Source organism: Mustela putorius, unplaced genomic scaffold (assembly GCF_011764305.1).
Source record: "Mustela putorius furo isolate JIRA1106 unplaced genomic scaffold, ASM1176430v1.1 tig00001130_pilon_pilon_pilon, whole genome shotgun sequence".
In the NCBI taxonomy this organism is placed as follows: Eukaryota; Metazoa; Chordata; class Mammalia; order Carnivora; family Mustelidae; genus Mustela; species Mustela putorius.
Window position 1 is genome coordinate 1,679,301 of NW_025421584.1, and position 19,519 is coordinate 1,698,819.

Below are 19,519 nucleotides of genomic sequence, written 5' to 3' on the forward strand. Positions count from 1 at the left end.
CGAGAAAGAAGCTTGTGCTTGGATGGGAGGCCTTAGTGCAGTTGTATAGTGAGGAGGGCTGTTGGGGAGGACAATAAAAAAGAAAAAAAAGAGAGGTAAGGAAGGCCCAGAACATAGTTATCACCCAAGTCCCAAGAAACAGGATTCTAGAATCTTTAGGCAGTAGGGAACAAGAGTTAAGAATTCTTCTCTCTCTAAGGCTCTGAAGAAAGATTCCTGGTTGAAGACAGATCACTTGGGTCTTGTCAGAATCAGAAATGGCTTCATGGGGTGCAGGAAGCTCATGTGAGCTGCCAATCACTGATTGAGTAAGTAAAGGAATATTCCTTTCATGCAGGGTCTCTGGGGTAGGCACCAGCAATCTGCCTCTTTGGTAAGATCTGAAGTAGTCCAATGAAGCCACCTGTCCCAAAGAATCAGCAACAGCAACCTTTGCTTGCAGGACGCCGAACATGGTGCTTGGGGCTACCACTGCTGGGGGGGGTCTTGTTTTGTTTTGTTTGCTGCCAGTGTGATTCTAAGGCAGGGGATGGAAACCAACCTAACTGATAAGGTCTGCATAGTAAAACTCTTGTGTATCCCCCTCAGTGCCTGGCATATAGCTCACTGCTTACATCAGGGACCATTCCTGAAAAGGGCCAGATAATAAATATTTTAGACTTAGTGGTCTGTATGGTTTGTAATCCAACCACTCAACTCTGTGAAAAAGAACCATGCACTCTATATTACCGAATGGGCATAGCAACGTTCCAATACAATAAAACTTTACTTACAAAAGCACGTCTGGTTTGGTGACCCTCACTATTCACCAGTATGTATCCTATATACCCTACAGGACACATATTTACCTTATTGTTTAGTTACTTTAAAGACCGCATAATGATTCTTCCTCTCACCTTTCTGAATACTCAGCCCTGTTTTTAGCCTCACCTATCCACTGGAGAGTGTACTCTAAGAGAGCAAAAAATAACTTTAGACATTTCTAGGCAGTGCAGAAAATGATGCTGGGTGAAAATGTGTATTAACATCACATTCAGTATCAGAAATTTCACTCCACCTCTCAGCAAGGTTACTGTATGTGGGGAAGACATTGCTTCAAGAGAGGAAGCACTTCTAGAAAACCAATAGCCAACAAGGCATGGAACTTTCTGACATTTAATTTGTAAGTGGAAACCACTTTAAAAAATTCAGTGGGGGGTCTCTTTATGGGTTCTCTACTCCCACCACCACTTCCCTCCTCTTATGACCCATTGTCACCTGTCCCCTCACTCAACAGTCAATACCATGACTTTTAAAAAGGCGGGCCCACGACATAGTGATGAAGGAGCTCAGAGACACACTGCGCTCGCAACACAACATTATAGTTTTGAAACAACATTTCTGCATTTGGGACAGTATTAAGAGGATGGAAGAAAGATAAGGTGCTAGGCCTTCTTGCTTCAAGAAAGCCCAAATAGTAAATCTTAAAGTTGTCCATGCCGACCCGTGTATATTTCATCTCTGGTTGAAACTGGGTCATGTTCCCCCACGCATAGGGAATGCTTCAGTCTTTGTATTCTATTTTTTTCTATTCATATAATTAAAATGGGAATTCAGGAGATGTATCACCCCCTGTGGTTTCTAACTGGACATCAATAAAGGAGGGTTCATTTCTTTGCTTGCCTGACCCAGGGAACATAATAGTATTTACTTGACAGTGACCATGTAGGAAAGTATTAAGAACCTGCACTCATTCTTCTTTATACTGTATATTCCTATACTTTGTTTCTGGTTCTAAGGGGTTAAAAAAAAAAAACAGGAAGTGGAGGGATGGGCAAAATGGGTGAAGGGGAGAGGGAGACACAGGTTTCCAGGTAAGGGATGAATGAGTCACAGGAATAAAAGATATAGCAGAGGGGCTATAGTCAATAGAATGGAGTGACAGACTGTAGCTGCCCTTGTGGTGAACATGGCGTAAGAGATAAATTTATGACTTGTCAAATTACCCTGTTGTACATCTGACACTAATGTATTATAGCAATAAAACAGCTTTTAAGATTTAAAAATTAAAATAAAATGTAAATAATACAAAATTAAATTAACAGAAAATATCTCAGCTGGGCCACCCACAACCATGACAAATGTTTACGTTCTCAGTGGCAATAGACTTAATCTCAGGACTCAGGACAAAGCAAGGTGGTTTGACCTGTTCTCCTGATCTTTGACAGGTTCTGCCTCCAACAGACCTGGGGATGAAGGCTGCTGGCATCTTGGCCCTGATTGGCTGCCTGGTCATGGCCACTGAGCCCAAAGTCTACACTCGCTGTAAACTGGCAAAAATATTTTCGAGGGCTGGCCTGGACAATTACCAGGGCTTTAGCCTTGGAAACTGTGAGATTTCTTTCTTCCTGTTCTTTTCCTACCTTTGGTCTCTCTGATGAGATGCCCGAGTCTCTCCAAACCCCCAGCTTTGCCTTGTCCCCAGCTGTTCCATGCTCTACCTACCCCTCCCAAGGACGCCTACTAGCTATCCACATATTCTCAAATGATGCTCCCTGGGGCACCTCTCCTCCTCCCTACCCCTCATGTCCTCACTCCTGGAGTCCTCCACAAATGATACCAGCAAGGGAAGGAGAAAACTACGTCTCCCTTGCTGGCGTGGTAAGGGCAGACCTGACTTCTGACCTAGTCTGGGTGCAGCCACTGACTAGGTGTGCCACTTTGGAAGTGCCTCATGGGTGTGCTACTTGCCCTGTCCCCTCTCTCCCCCAAGTTCTGCTGGGACCACAGCATTACGGTAACATGTGTAAAGGAGCTCTCCTCTAAGAGCAGACTTGGAGAACAAAATGTATTTCTTTTATTGGCATTTCTGGTTTTTCCCCGTCTAGGGATCTGCATGGCATACTATGAGAGCCACTACAACACGACAGCTCAGACCGAACTGGAGGATGGAAGCATCGACTATGGCATTTTTCAGATAAATAGTTTCACATGGTGCAGACGTGCTAAGCTACAAGAGAAGAACCACTGTCACGTGGCCTGCTCAGGTACACTTTGATTTTTTAAAAATAATGTCCTCAGTTCTTTCCACAGTTTGGCGACCGTGGCCATTGCTGCTATAAACATTGGGGTACAGATGGCCCTTCTTTTCACTACATCTGTATCTTTGGGGTAATGGCCACAGTTGCCAAACTGTGGAAAGAACCAACATGCCCTTCAATGGACAAATGGATAAGGAAGATGTGGTCCACATACACTATGGTCCAGATTCTGGTCCATCAGAAAGGATGAATACCCAATTTTTGTAACAGCATGGACGGGACTGGAAGAGATTATGTTGAGTGAAATAAGTCAAGCAGAGAGAGCCAATTATTATACGGTTTCACTTATTTGTGGAGCATAACAAATAGCATGGAGGGTGCCTGGGTGGCTCAGTGGGTTAAGCTGCTGCCTTCGGCTCAGGTCATGATCTCAGGTCCTGGGATCTAGTCCCACATCGGGCTCTCTGCTCAGCAGGGAGCCTGCTTCCCTCTCTCTCTCTCTCTGACTGCCTCTCTACCTACTTGTGATCTCTCTTTCTCAAATAAATAAATAAAAATCTTTAGACAAATAATATGGAGGACAAGGGGAGATGGAGAGGAGAAGGGAGTTGAGGGAAATTGGAAGGGGAGGTGAACCATGAGAGACTATGGACTCTGAAAAACAATCTGAGGGTTTTGAAGGGGCAGGGGGTGAGAGGTTGGGGGAACCAGGTGGTGAGTATTAGAGAGGGCACGGATGGCATGGAGCACTGGGTGTGGTGCAAAAGCAATGAATACTGTTAACGCTGAAAATAAAAAAAAAAAAATAATGTCCTCAGGAGACTGTGGACTTTGAGAAACAAACCAAGGGTTTGGGAGGGGAGGGAGTCACGGGGGGGCAGTGAGCCTGCTGGTGGGTATTATGGAGGGCATGTGTTGCATGGAGCACTGGGTGTGGTGCATAAACAATGAATTTTGGTACACTGAAAAAAATTAAATTAAAAAAAAAACTGCATGGAAAGAAACATCTTGCCTAATCTCACCTACAGATGAAAAATCATTTGAAAAATAGAGTTCTCGGGGTGCCTGGGTGGCTCAGTGGGCTAAAGCCTCTGCTTTCAGTACAGGTCATGATCCGAGAAGTCCTGGGATTGAGCCCCGCATCAGGCTCTCTGCCCAGAGGGGAGCCTGCTTCTTCCTTTCTCTCTGCCTGCCTCTCTGCCTACTTATGATCTCTCTGTCAGATAAATAAATAAAATCTTAAAAAAAGAAAGAAAAATAGATTTCTAACTAGAAACCACAGCGTAAGAGAAAAACAGCAAAATATTCCACAAGAGTTCAAAGAAAATATTAATCCAGAATTTTATGTACGGTAAAAATATTCATCAGGAATTATGAAGAAATCAAGACATTTTCAGATGAAAGAAACCTAAGAGAAGTTTTCACGGACCTGCCAACAACAATCGCTAGAGTAAATTATTGAGGCAGAAAATAAATTATAAAACAATGAATCTTACAACATGTCAAAGGAAGGAGTATGGAAGTAAAAATGAGTAAATACAATGGACTTTGCTTTTCTTGAATTTTCTAAATTATGTTTGATTGCTGGAAAAAATTATATTGTCTAATGTAGTTCTCAGTGTATATAGAGGAAATAGTTAAGACAGTTATACTAGAAAGGGGATGGCAAAGGGGCTTAATGAAACTGAGATTTCTACACTTCATCTGAATGAGAAAATTTTTCAGAATTAAAACCACTGAAGGCAAAAGCAAAACAAAAAATACACACAAAAAAAGAAGACTGGAAGACAACAAGCACAATGAATAGAAAACATTTACAAATATGGCAGATATTAATCAATGATATCAATAATCATTTTAAATATGAATGATCTACATATGCTAATAAAAAGACAGAAACAATCAGAAAGTAAAAAAAAAAAAAATAATAATGTCCTCAGGGATAAAAGCAAGAAAGCTGTGGCCTACTTGCCCAGAGATGACTGACTTCTTCTAGGATGGTTTTTGTGAATCAACCAGAAAAATGGAGGGGTGGAAAAATTATCTTATTACCCTTTCATGCATAGAGACATTATGTATATTCAATAAGAAGGAGAAAACTGTTTGCCAACTGTGAAGCAATTTATTGAAAGCATGCATTGATGCTTCTTTGCACAGAACAAGGCAAATAAATACACTTTACCTTTTGTGAACAGTATAAATTAAGCTAGAATTCACTTCTAAGGCTTCTACTTCAATCATTTAAGAAATATATGTGTGCACAGAAAAGGCTGACGGAAAGCATCAGACATAAATTCTGGTATTAGGAAAGAGAATATATGCTTTAGGAAGTTAAAGGACTATAAACAGGTGTGGGTTGAGTGCTGTGGACTTCAGAGGACAAAGACCTCATTGATCAAATCATGGAAAGTCTTGTAGACACAATGATATTTGATCTAAGGCTTGGAAGATAGGTAAAATTTGGACATTCAGAGGTAGAGAAGAGTCATTCCAGGTAAAGGGAACAACAGAAGCCAAAAGGTGCATGTGGAGAGAGGGCATGTGGCACACACAGGGAGAAGTGAGACATTTGTGTTATCTGGAACAAAGGGGATGTTAAGACAAATCACAGGACCTAGGGTTGAACGGTTGATTACTACCTGATTATGAAGGGCCTGGGAAGCCAGGTAAGATATATGTACCGATTTCTGCCTGCAATAGGAAATCAACAGAGGTCAGTTGATTAAGAATTGTTCCAGAAGGATTAATCTGAAGACAGGGTATGAGATATTGCCATTGCAAAGGTTGAGGTGAGAGATAGAAAGACCTGAATGATGGTCATGGCTGATGGGATGGAGAACAGACAAGAGATATAGGTCCTGCCCTCTCTCTACAACGTGAGCAACACGAAGGCAAGGATTTTATCTGTTTTGCTCACTGATATATTCTCAATGCCCAGAAGGGTGCCTGTCCAGAGTTTTGGGGTTCAATAGATATTCATTAAATAAATGAATGGAAGGAATTAGGAGCAAGGTTGAAGATAAGGTGTTATAAGATATTCTGTGGCAAACTCCTTAGGAGCAGGAAATAAACTTTTAATTCCTCTTTGACACAAACACGATAATCAGTACATATGTTTGAATGTATGAATGATTGAACAATATGTCAATTTTCCAGTAAATTGTCCCTACACCTACATTATAAGAGTATGGTCACTAACTCCTGAAGAAAATCATACAATTGTCAATCAATTCCTAATTTAGAACATTTTTCTGTTGGGCTAAAATCCACCTCTTTCTAGCTTTCTTCCATTAATTCTATTTTTTCCTCCTGGGTTTATTTAAAACAAATTTGCTCCATTTTATACACAGAAACTTGTTAAGTGTTTGAAAATAACTAGTAGATATTTCTTATCTTTAATTTCTTATCTTCTGGGCTAAAACATTCAGTATCTTCACCTTCCTACAGATATGACTTTTAAACCCCTCCCCATCCATGGTCAAGTTCATTAGCATTCCCCAATAGTTTGCCAATGAAGTCTTCACTTCAATACAGCACCTGGACATGAACATTTTTAGAAGTTGAAAAGCAGGAGGACAAGGACTGGCTAATTAAGTAATTAAAGAAATCTGAGACCTAAACTGACAGTAGGAAAGACAAGAAGCAACCATAGAATCCTAAAAGGGCTCAGAAATCAGCAGGGTCAGCTAATTCTTGAAACTGGAATGAAAGTAGGTAGAAAATAGGAGAATCAATGAGAAGCCCAATTAAGGAGCAGCTAGACCATCTGTTTCCCTTCCTGACTCCATTCAGCTACTGACTGTTCCTCCCCAATTCTGGCAGAACACTGGAGCTTTCCTTTTTGGACAAGTGAGTAGAAAGTCAACTGAGGGACCTCAATAACCTGTGAATGTGAGAGTTTCACACTGAAGACACAGGAGATTAAATTAAAGTTACCATAGTCCCAACAACTTTCCTCCACTTAGATCCTAGAATGACAGACAGCGGCAGGCTATCCTCTCCAGAAGAGAAGATCTGCCCAGGAGAATTCAGACAGATGGAAAAGGAAATAACTAAAGATTCTGTGTAGGAGCTCTGTGTAGGAAATCTTTCTAAAAATAGAATTAAAAAGAGATAGATGGAAAATAGGAGAAATAAGGATATGAAAAATAAATGAATCTGAATAGCATGTTTCAGCAGGATAGAAGAGAAACAGTAGATAGAATGAAATCTTTAAAAAGCATTTCCAGGGGCACCTGGGTGGCTCAGTGGGTTAAAGCCCCTGCTTTCGGCTCAGGTCATGATTCCAGGGTTCTGGGATCGAGCCCCGCGTCGGGCTCTCTGCTCAGCGGGGAGCCTGCTTCCCTCCTCTCTCTCTGCCTGCCTCTCTGCCTACTTGTGATCTCTGTCTGTCAAGTAAATAAAAAAAAAATAATAAAACATTTCCAGAACTGAAGGGCATCTGTTTCCTATTTATAAGGCCCATCACATAATCTTGTTGATTAACATAGTTTCACACTAAGGCACATCCTCATGAAATTTCAGGAAACTAGAGAGAAACAGAATACACTATAGTCTTCAAAGAGAAGATGTGTGTTTTTTGTGTGTGTGTTTATCTTACTTGATGTTCATTAACATTTTGGATCCCTGGGTTCATAGCTTTCATCTTTTCTCCTTCTAAAACTTTAATGGTATATGTATCAGATCATTTGATGTGTCCCACAGGTCACTGAGGCTCTTCATTTTTCCCATATTTTTCCCTTTATGTGTTTTATTTTCAATAGTTTCCATCGCTATGTCTTCAAGTTCTCTTTTTTCCAAAGTGCTTAATCTACTGAATTCATTCATTGAATGTTTTATTTCAGAGATGGTATATTTTTGTGCAAGGTCATTGCTATATAGCTTTCATTTCCCTCATTTTATTCATGTTTTTCTTTAAGTCCTTGATATAAATAAACATATTTATAAATTGTCTTAAATTCCTTGCCTGGTAATTCAATCAACTGTATCATTTTTGGGTCTTAACATTGACTGATCTTTTCCCTGGTTAGGGGTCATATTCCTATGCCTCTTTGCACATACAATAACATTTTGTTGGATCCTAAAGATAGTATATGTTACATTTTTAAGTGTCTGGATTATGTTTTCTTCCTTTAAGGAGTGTTGGATTTCATCTTGGCAAGTAGTTAATTCTGATCAGCCTGACCCTTTTAAGACTTGCTTTTAAGTTGTAGTGGGGAGGAGCACCTGGGTGGCTCAGTTGGCTAAGCCACTGCCTTTGGTTCAGGTCATGATCCTAGAGTCCTGGGATCAAGTCCTGCATCAGGCTCCCTGCTTGGCGGGGAGTCTACTTCTCCCTCTGACCTCTTCCCTTTTATGCTTAAGCTCTCTCTCTCTCAAATAAATAAATAAGATCTTAAAAAAAAATTGTGGTAGGGAAGTTTGAGAGTCATGTTTATGGTGGGGTTAATTCAGTGCTACTACCAACACATGCCTTTTCTAGTGTCTTTTGAATGTCCAGGGGTTCACCAATGTCTCTCCCTTCTGATTAGTCAGAAATCAAATGTCTCCCAGACCCGTGTAAGCTCTGTAACTGTAGAGGTCCCCAGTAATTGTTTTCTAGCTAGCTTCGTGGAGTCTTACCATTTGCAAGTCCAGTTTAAGCCTTTGGCCAAAGGTTCAGTGGAATCCCTACGCTGATTTCTGGTGTCCTTCTTCTGGGTGGCCCCTAACCTTCAAGTATTTTTCCCCACAAATTGCAGCTGCCTTCGCCTCTTACCTCTGTCTCCTCCACTTAAATTGCCGTCTCCTGCCTGGGTTTTAACTTTCTGGTTTGGCAAATGCTTCTGGGCAGAAAGTCATGGTGATCATAAGACTCTTCTCCTTTGGTTTCTATCTCTCAAGGGTCATGATCCCACCTTGCCTTTTGCCTAACATCTGAAGATAATGTGCTCGTGTATTTTGTCTAGTTTCCTTGCTGTTTACAGCAGGAGAGAAAATCTTCTCCTTCATGGCCGTGCTTGACTTTACATGCAGTTGACTAATTTAATATTGTTCAATTTGGTTTCAAATACGGAAGTCTGGGGCAAACCTATATCTGCAAGGCAATCTTGAATTCTAGAAAATTAAAATGTTGGATGGTTCATGGTTAGAGGTGAACGAACACTCATATCCGCTTTCTCATCATAAAGAGCATGAGATTTTTAGAGACAGCTTTAAAATAGAAAACAGGATGTTGGTTTTATATCTTAATCACCCCTCAGTAGCTGGCCTCCCTCAGCCTCAGGCCAGAGAAGCTTTAATTATGGACAATGTCATTCTGTCCCACGTATTACAGAAGTAGGGACATTTGTCATGGGAACCCGGAAACAAGTTAGCCTTATGGTCTCTTTATGAGAAACATGACGTTCCCTACATGTACGGGTCATGTGCACCTTTTGACCATCTTCCAAAGCCATGCCATCTTACTCCCAGGCCAAAATCTATTTCCAAAATTCCTGCCTACCATCCCCAAACTATTTGGACAGAATATTTTTATATATGCATATATACACACAAATAATAATATAATATCAATCTTTATTTTCCTTCAACAGCACAGACCTCTTTAAAGTAAGAGATGTTTAAGAAAAAGGAAGGTGGTTGTTGTCTCTTGTATCTAGCGTCATCTACTTTTATTACTCTCTATTTCCCATCAGCTGGGTATCTAACTTGGCCTTTGTCACTCCAGAGAGAGGAAGGAGATGTAAATTGTTGACATGATAGTGATACAGTAGGTGGGAAGCAGGAGATGGTGGGGAGAGACGCAGAGACATTGAAGCACAACAAACTTACCTGAAAATACCGTAGTTCTTTCTGCGTAGATTGCTGATGTTTTCTGTTGTTTATGTGGGAAAATAAACTCTTCAGTTGAATAATGCTTTGCTGTTCGACAGAACCCTTTGACCCTTTGACTGCAGAGACTTGTCTATTTAAAGTAAATGGAGCAGAAGCAATTCTTGGCCTGGAGCCTTAGAAATACTTGCTCTCCTGCCTCATTTCTGCCCCTCTGCTGCCCCTCTGTGGTGATTTCATTGTATTTTCACATCTCAGCATACCAGGTTCTCCATTCCCAGCCCCCATCTCCCTTCACGCATTTTCCCAAGCAAATTCAAAGTCACGTCCAACTAGCACTTTCAAGACATCTCATTATTGTTACAAAAAGCTACAGCGAAGTGGGGAACTAACAAACAAACTACAAGGTCTCCAGCACATGGGCCTGAGAACCTAATCCTCTCGCCAATGGTACACACTATCTCCAGCCAAGCGAACTGCCTTACCTCCAACACAAGCCTTCCACATGACATTGTACTGTCCTGGCATAACAGAATATTCTCTATGTCTTCCCCACTATGGATAGCCTGTTTCTTTCCCACTCCCTGAGGGCCCACTGGACCCACTTCTCCTAGGAAACAGGCTCCAACCACTTTTAAACACAAACGGTATCTCAGCACTTACCAAGCATGTGTGCGCCCCAAATAAAGTGTCTCTAGGTAATTTGAACATGCAGCAGATACCAAGCACTTGAGTTTGGATGATCTCCTAATAAATAAATAATTACTCGAAAAATGAATATTTATGTTTTTATTCTCAAGTTCACTGGCATCTATAGTACTCCATAAGCAGGCCTCTTTGCTTACGTGAGTTGGAAGCAAGTCGTCAAGGACAATAGAAGTTAAGCCATGGCTTTGAATGCAGGTTCATTTAAAGGGCTGACCTTGGCACACACCCACACAGTTGTTTGAGGCTGAACACAGATAATACACAAAGAGACCTAACAGGAGCTGGACACACAGTAAGTTTTTAATAAACGTTGGCTCTTAGTAAGAACGATTACTATTCGAACTAATCTCTCCAGAAATTAGGCAAACAACTTATAACCTAACAAAGCTTTGGTTTTCACTGTGAATCAGATGTTACTGAATTTGCATAATGTCTCAATTGCTTATTCCCTAGAGGTTGTCATACCTTTTGTTAATTTTCTCTTGGTTAATAGAAGTTTGTTTTAAATTAAAAAAAAAAAAAAGATTTAGAATGAATTTGCTCAAAAGAAATCTATCACTACCTTTATCTTTTAGTTAAGCTTATCTGAGAAAGCAACCCAATTAGCAACTACACTGGCATACTCAAGAAAAACTCCATTTTCAACTGAGTTTACAAAATAATTGTGTATTGTATTGATCTGTTTAGGCTGACATTATTCTTTTTTGGTTATAGTTTTCTGAAAATAAAAATAATGCATTTCTACTGTCAAAAGTTCAGAAATATGCAGTGAAGTTATAAGAGCCTTTTCATCCCACAATTGAGAGCTAAACCTTCAAATACTGGTAATGATGACTATCTTTTTATTTTCTCTCTCAACCAGTGCTGTCCAATAGTATTTTCTAGGTTGATGGAAATGTTCTCCAGCCATTCACTATGAGAACCACTAGCTACAATAAAGATTCATAAGGCATCTGATATGGAGTGAGAGCAACTGAGGCACAAAAGTTCTGATTGTATTGATTAATTTAGATTTAAATAGACCCATGTAGGGAATGGCCGCCATATTGGACAGTGTAGCCCTAGGAGGATATTTTTTACAATACTGAGAACCTTACATTAGGAGCATTTTCACTATTACAAAATCTTCTCAACATTTGATTTTAAATGGCACTCTGTTTCATTCTATGTAAATATTATTATTATTAATGTGAACACCTCTCTTATAAAGCAATTAGATCTTTTCCATTTGGAAGTAAATTAAACAGCTACAGTAAACACTTTGTAAATAAATCTTTGTCTACATTCATAATTCGTTCCTCAAGATAGATCCAGAAAGGGGCGCTTGGGTGGCTCAGTAGGTTAAGCCTCCACCTCCCGCTCAGGTCATGATTCCAGGGTCCTGGGATTGAGTCCCGCATCGGGCTCTCTGCTCAGCAGGGAGCCTGTTTCCCGCTCTCTCTCTCTGCCTGCCCCTCTGCCTACTTGTGATCTCTGTCAAATAAATAAATAAATTAAAAAAAAAAGATAGATCCAGAAAGAGAAATTACTAGGTGAAAGATTAAGAACAGCTTTAAGGCTCTTGACCCATACCATTACATTGCTTTCCTGAAAAGTCGGACCCATTATACTCTCACCAGCAAGCACTGAAGAATGCCTTTGTCCTTGCACCTTTGTCAACCTGGAACATTATCCTGGCCTAATTAATAAATAAAAATGATATCAAATAGTGTAGGCTTTTGTGTCTTTGATTGGTGGTGGTGGTGATTGGCAGAGAGATGGACCTCCCAGATTCGCCTTGAAGGAAAGATGTCTGGCTCTAACAGCGTCTGTGTAATTTTCAGACTATCTCCCTGGCACCACCTTTGGGGTTGTCTTAGCTGCAGAGGACTGCCCCATCTAATATTGTGCCCCTCCGGGGAAGTCCACACCTAGGGACTAACTGAGGGATTCATAAAGACTTAACCATTTGGATACCGCTTAGGCAACTTTGATGGGCCTGCATTTCAACTGGACATCTCTATCTGCCTACTCCAGCTTCTGTCCCCTTTCTTGCACAGATGTGGATCTCTAAGAAACACTCTTCACCCCAAGCCCATGTTTGCATTTACTTCTGAAGAAGTGCAACAGAAATGATGTTGGACTTTATTTGCCTTTTTCTGTCATGTTTGCATGGAGGGTTTTGAGGCCGCTTCTGGGCAAGCAGGAAAGAATGCTCAGGCCAGTGCATTCATTTGCAATCTGAAGATCTGTTATGTATGAAAGCCCTAGAAAAACTAACAAAGACTAATGTGTCTGACATAAACATTTTTGCATGTAAAAAAACAACTTGGATGGATTTTTTTTTAATGCACAAACTAGAAAGTTAAATAGACAAGTTTAATATTTATCTATAAAGAGATCATAAGTGCCAAAGCATTCCCAGTCGAGAAAAAAACAAAAAAAAACAAAAAAAACAACCATTGTACTGTCCTCCTACCTGTGTATTTCTTTAGGACACAGGAGACACTCTCCTCCTGTGCCTAAACACATCCCCCAAAACCCTTCAGGACCATAACTTCAAGAAGCCCAAATGTGGCTACTCTACAAATTAAAAAAAAAAAAATTCTTTGATTTGTAAAAAAGCGCAACAAAAATAAGAACATGGCTCATAGTTCTTTCCACCCTCCTGTTCCAACAAGCAGTGAGAAAAGTGCAGAAAACCTGATCAGGGCTTCCCCTCAAATAACAGTCTCAGCTAATACTCTACTCTCTCTCACAGCCTTGATCACGGATGACCTCACAGATGCAATTATCTGTGCCAAGAAAATTGCTAAAGAGACAGAAGGGATGAACTATTGGTAAGAGTTTCCCCTTGGCCAACTTTGGCTGACGTGGCCAAAACCGACCGTGTCCATTCATCACACCTCATTGGGCACTGATAAGCTCACCTCTGCAGAGGTCCCATGATGTTAATGTGACCTTGTCTCCCTTCCCCATGAATGTGTGGCTGGACAGTGAACACGGTGAAGGGGGTTTCTATGGGGACGAGAGACAGTATGAGTCATGGCGGTTTGCGATTGCTTTTCACATTAGTATTCCAAACAACAGAGCAATTCCTCATGTGAATTTCTGGTGAAGGTCATCCACCAGAGGAAAAAAGCTTGAATTTGCTCTCCGCTTGGATGAGATCTTGGAGGGCTAGCGCAACACTTTGTGGGGGGAAAGAACATGCAGTAGCAAGAGAAAAATGACCATGTCAGTTACACACCATTCACTGGAGGGGAGCTGCTTAGGACAATGCACAGACACGGTCTCTGGTGCTCCCAGTTACCCAAGGCTGGGTTTCCTGTGAACATCGCTAATCAGGTCACCCACTTGGGGAACCTGAATTTTCAGTGGTGTAGGTGTTGAACTAAATAATCCAACCCTATAAAAGTTGTGTTTACCTGTTGCTAAGGCTAATGAGGGCTAAGAGCAAATCTAGAAGAGAAAAGTCTTAAGGCAAAGGATAAGGTTGTCGGATCTCAGAAACAAAACTAAATCCTGGGAACCACTGGTAAATTTGGTTAATTACCTATGGTTTTGAACCTATGGATATTTGGATTGTCATGCTTCTTTCTGTTGTTCCTGTTTCCCTCTCCTCTTTAGGCAAGGCTGGAAGAGACACTGTGAGGGCAAGGACCTGTCTGAGTGGAAAAAGGGATGTGAGGTTTCATGAACTGGAACTGGACCCAGGAGGCTCGGCAACCACTCCCTAGGATTTGTAGTGAATGTCCAAGTTCTCATATCACCTTGTCCCCCCTTCCTCCCAATATTCCTTCTTGAAGTTGGAGAGGGAAAACTAAGTTACAATTTTAAGGAAATAAATATTTCCATTTCGGTATCTTTACTTCGCCCTGACTCTGTTTAAGCGATGTCATAAAAGCACAACAGTGAGATTTGAAAAGTCACCTGCAAAATAGTTCTCACCCCCAAAAGAACAAAATTCCATCTTTGTCATAAGGATTCTTGGCTCTTTTGGCCCTGAAATGGCTTCTCATTTAAAAAGAGGACTCCTGGGGCATCTGGATGCCTCAGTCGGTTAAGCAACTAACTCTTGGTTTGGCTCAGGTCGTAGGGTCAAACCCTGTACTGGGCTCCACGCTCAGTATGGAGTCTGCTTTGGACTCTCTGTCCCTCTCCCTCTGCACCTCCCTCCTGCTAACTCACTCACTCTCTCTTTCTCAAATAAAATAAATATTATTTTAAAAAGAAGACTCAAGGGGTGCCTGGGTGGCTCAGTGGGTTAAAGCCTCGGCTTTCAGCACTGGTCATGATCCCAGGGTCCTGGGTTCAAACCCCACATTGGGCTCTCTGCTCAGCAGGGAGCCTGCTTCCCCATATCTCTCTCTGCCTGCCTCTCTGCCTACTTGTGATCTCTCTCTGTCTGTCAAATAAATAAGTAAAATCTTTAAAAAATTCAAATCAAGAAGAGCAGGAGATGAATGACCATGGTTTGCTGACCTTTATCCTGAAGCCTTAGGTCATTCTTCTCTTGGTCAGCAGACACACTGCCTCTCCTTAACTTTCTGTGAGATCTAGACAATCCTGATGGACACTCTAATAGGAATAAGTGGGTGAAGTTGCAGCCATCATCTTTAATGTTAGAAGAGTTCCCCATGTCCCAACATCTTTTTAAATTAAATCTATCAAATTCAAAACTAACATCATGGTGGCAAAATTGCTTCCAGCCTTAGACCTATAGATTTTGTTAGTTAGTTCTGGAAACTGGTGATTATCTGAAAGACCCTTTCTTACCTGTAACACTGAGCCAAGCAGCTCAGATCCCAAAGAGCTGTTCCCAGAATACACTCTGCTCCAGGCAGGGATGGCTCACAGGGCAGGGTAGTTCCACTCTGCTGAATTTCCTCTCTCCCATTCTCTGTCCTGCTGGGGCAGAGGTGGTTGGGGCTGCCTTACTGCAACGTTACATAGCAAACTCAAGTCCAGTGCAATCTGACTTCAAGAATGCACTCAATTAGGGTTTGTTAAAGAAATGGTTATACCTACAAATAAGTTTCCCACTTAGAAGAAAGTCCCCACCGGTCAGACTGATGGATTTTGTGATAACACCTAACTGACCCATAAACACTCTCTCATTGCCAGCTGTCTGGACTCTGCCTGGCTCATGTCACATCCTGGCTTCACTTGGAGGCAGAGGCTTTAAAAAAAATCTGAACTGCTATTTGCCAAAAGAATATAAACTTTTCCTATGTGTCTAAACAAACATAATCTGGTGACAATTTAACAGGCATTTCAAACCATGGGAAAAAAGCTTTGGAAACTCGCAGAAGAATTGAAAAAGAATTCTGTGAAATGGCTGAAGAAAACATGAAAAATGTTAACTCCATTAATTTGTGCTTCTAGAAGTCTTGAAGTCTAGAAAATGCATCTTTCATTATCGATCGTCCCGTTATCCATCTGCCTTGCTGCCCCATTCTTAGTCAAACCTCCCTCATTAAACCGGTGATACTGTGTTCATTACCAAGGTTGGTATGGCACCTGGCACCAGCTGTTCAAACACTGGGGGAAATATTAAACAAACAAACAAAAACCCACTCGACTCCAAGAAAGGAGTGCTTTGAGGTTACAAGTAAAGAGAAGTTTGCTGGCCTTACAATTTGATCTATCTTTTCACAAAACTCATAACATTTCTAAGCATGTAATCCTATTATTTCTGTCCCTAAATGTTTCATTTATTTAGTATTTCCATAAAGATTTAGGATAAAAAAATTGCATTGTCCTGGATAATTTTTTGCAATTAATGATCTCAGAAATTTAAGAAGAAAATATTGCTCCTGTTCCTGAGTTATCTTTCTTTAACAAACGTATCTTGAAATAACAACTGAAACATATATTCCCTTCTACAGTTTCCAGGTTATTTGCAAATAGATTCTCCGTTTCTCCTCACAGACACCTTAGCAGCAGCTTACCACATGTCACTGCGGGGACAGTTGGATATTAGGGTTTGGAGAACTGCTTCGGTAGATACAGTCTTTCTTGGAGACTCAGCTCTGCCTGGCTCTTGGAACCCCTCACCTCTCAGCATCTGTCACTATGTATCCCAGCTCAGTCTCTGTCATTCTTCAACACTTTCTGTCTGGTTCAACCATTTTTTCTTGATGTCTCCTGAATCCATATACCCTTTCTCTTTGGGTGTCTTTGCTCCTGGTCCCCAAACCTGGAAGACTGTAATACTTCCCCATAGCCTCTACAAGCTCCACCCAGCCTACAGGAAGCCTCTCTGGTCCTCCAACCTCCAAACAGTCTTTTCTCTATGGTCTTTCCCAACTAGACACAGATGGGATCACAGAATGGATACAAACATGACCTTGCATTTGGAATATTTTTATTTTCCAAATCAGGTTCACATCCAATAACTCAAATGCTCCTTACAACTACCTTGGGACACAGTGTAAAGTAATCTTCACTTTATACAGAAGCTACTGGGTTATGGAAATGGTGACTGTCTCTCTAAGATCCATGGTGCCATAGTCAGGAATCAGGGTAAGCCTGCCACCCTATAGGAATCCTCACAACTCAACGAAAGAACAGTGGCCTAGTTTCTTTAAAAAGACAGAGTACCTGAGCCCCCCATATGAGGTCATTCCCCACTTCCTTGAGGGCCCCAGTACAGCACAACCGTTAGCCAGTCCTGGAAAGATCTAGAAGAGAGTAGGAAATGCTCTTATCCCAAATCTAATCTCTCCAAGGTGAATTAAAGAAATAAAGACTACATTTGGAGACCAAGAAAGAGTTCTTCTGTCCTCCCAAAATAGATGGAACATGTTCTAGATTTCTAAAATTTGAAGCAAATGTATTGCATTGATCAACAAAAAAATTTACAGTTTAAAAATTAAAACATGAAAATTATTTTTTCCAGTGGTCAGGTCTTCCAAATGGCCACTCCACGCCCACTCCTCTGGAGTCAGGTTCTGCCTTTCCTCTGCGGGGCCGCTAGACTGCAGAGCATGCACGGCCAAGGAAGCGGCCTGGACATGCCCGTCACCCACGCAGCTGTTCCAGGGAGCATCCAGCTGTTGGAAGTTCCACACATGCAAGGGTCAGGGGATGGAAATCCCCACAGCTTGTTTGCCTGGGAGTCCCTTCCTGGGGGGAGCTGAGGATGCAGGAGGAAATCTGACTATAGCAGAATCATCGAGAACACAGCTGGGCTCCCAGAGGCACCTGGGGCAGCTACACGGCACTGTGACTCAGACAGGTGGCTCTGTCTCTCCCTCATTTTCCTTCCCTCTTTTCCAGTTTGTTCACAGCACAGGAAAGAGATGCTTGGACACCATCTTGAATCACAGACACAGCAAGCACATCTGTTTAATCTGATCTTTCTTAACAGCACGAAGGGAGGAAACAGAAGGCCAGAAGCTAATAAACAGTCTCAGAGAAGAGGGGAATGGAGGAGAGAGACAAAGAAGATATTTTCTTACACGAGACAGCAATTCGAACAACTTTGGCCACGGGAGTCCCCTTCCTGGTGGACCCAAACCTAACACTGTGTCTTGACCAGGGGCTTCTGCATTGGCTTTATTTTCATAACTTTATCAGTTGGGCTCTGATTATAACAGAATACATATTCATTGTGGAACATATAGCAAATAGTTTTCCAAACAATAAAACTATTCTCAACAGTCAATGCTGCTATTAATACTCGTGGCTTTCCATTCTGGAAAACAGCATGGAGGTTCCTCAGAAAGTTGAAAATAGGGCTACCCTATGACTCAGCAATTGCTCTACTGGGTATTTACCCAAAAGATACAAATGGAGTGATCCAAAGGGACACATGCACCCGAATGTTTATAGCATCAATGTCCACAACAGCCATGTTTATAGCAGCAATGTCCACAACAGCCAAGCTACGGAAAGAACCTAGATGTTCATCAACAGATGAATGGATAAAGAAGATGTGGTATTTATATACAATGGAATACTATGCAGCCATAAAAAGAAATGAAACCTTGCCATTTGCAATGACTCGGATGGAACTAGAGGGTATTACGCTGAGCGAAATAAGTTAATCAGAGAAAGACAATTATCATATGATCTCCCTGATATGAGGAATTTGAGATGCAACGTAGGGGGATTGGGGGGTAGGGAAGGAAAAAATGAAACAAGATGGGATTGGGAGGGAGACAAACCATAAGAGACTCTTAATCTCACACAAAAAACTGAGGGTTGCCGGGGGACAGTCGGGGGGAGAGGATGGTTGGCTTATGGACCTTGGAGAGAGTATGTGCTATGGTGAGTGTTGTGAAGTGTGTAAACCTGGTAACCACAGACCTGTACCCCTGGGGCTAATAATACATTATATGTTAATAAGAAAAAAAATACTCGTGGCTTTCCTTCCATTGTTTTCCCCATGTCTTACAGGGTTGGAATCAGAGTTTTAATTTTGTAACCCGATCTTTTCACTGAACATACCGCACGATTTTGCCCCATATTTGCTAAAATACAGTGCCTGCGAACAGCAGCACGGTGGCTGTGTGCCCCATAATCCCTTTCCTCTGTTCTCCCTTGCTGTGTACATGGCTCAACCAGCAACAGTGTCAGACCTGGACCGAAGGCCAAGTTGTGGAAAGGGCTCTTTCTTTTCTCACTGCTTATTCTCCTCCAGACATCACCCAAAGCCCACTGTCTGTGATTTTCCTGGGGCCCCTCTTTCCATGGACTCCTTGACTGCTTTGGGGAGAATGTGGATCAAGACCAGAAATAGACCGTGCCACATTTTCCAATCAGGATCCATTGAAAAAAATGAAAGTCCATACTGTCCTGGAAAACCCAAAGTATGTGGTTAGCCACGCCGTTTCACCTCCTGCAAAATGGGAAAAACATATTCACTGCACACACTCGTATGGAGGGTGAGCAATAATATCGGAAGCACATGGCACAGACCAGGTTTTGAGAAAAATTGGTGGGGTGCCTTGGTGACGCAATCGGTTAAGCACTGGGCTCTTGATTTGGGC

General features: G+C 41.6%; 1 protein-coding gene across 1 annotated transcript; it reads left to right on the forward strand.

Annotated features, from left to right (window-relative positions):
• The first annotated feature begins 207 nt into the window (after positions 1-207).
• Positions 208-14,379, forward strand: LOC101675016 (lysozyme-like protein 1). Its single transcript, XM_004779349.2, has 5 exons — positions 208-308; positions 2,208-2,370; positions 2,868-3,026; positions 13,282-13,360; positions 14,151-14,379. The coding sequence occupies exons 2-5, from the start codon at positions 2,232-2,234 to the stop codon at positions 14,218-14,220; spliced, it is 447 nt and encodes a 148-aa protein (XP_004779406.1). The 5' UTR covers positions 208-308; positions 2,208-2,231; the 3' UTR covers positions 14,221-14,379.
• Positions 14,380-19,519: the final 5,140 nt, after the last annotated feature.

What these genes read in the sequence shown, in the direction of transcription:
- LOC101675016 (XM_004779349.2), top strand. Translation starts at nt 2,232, where the DNA reads ATGAAGGCTGCTGGCATCTTGGCCCTGATTGGCTGCCTGGTCATGGCC. An exon ending in GGGCTTTAGCCTTGGAAACT is followed by an intron (nt 2,371 to 2,867) that starts GTGAGATTTCTT and finishes TTCCCCGTCTAG; the next exon opens with GGATCTGCATGGCATACTAT. An exon ending in CTGTCACGTGGCCTGCTCAG is followed by an intron (nt 3,027 to 13,281) that starts GTACACTTTGAT and finishes TCTCTCTCACAG; the next exon opens with CCTTGATCACGGATGACCTC.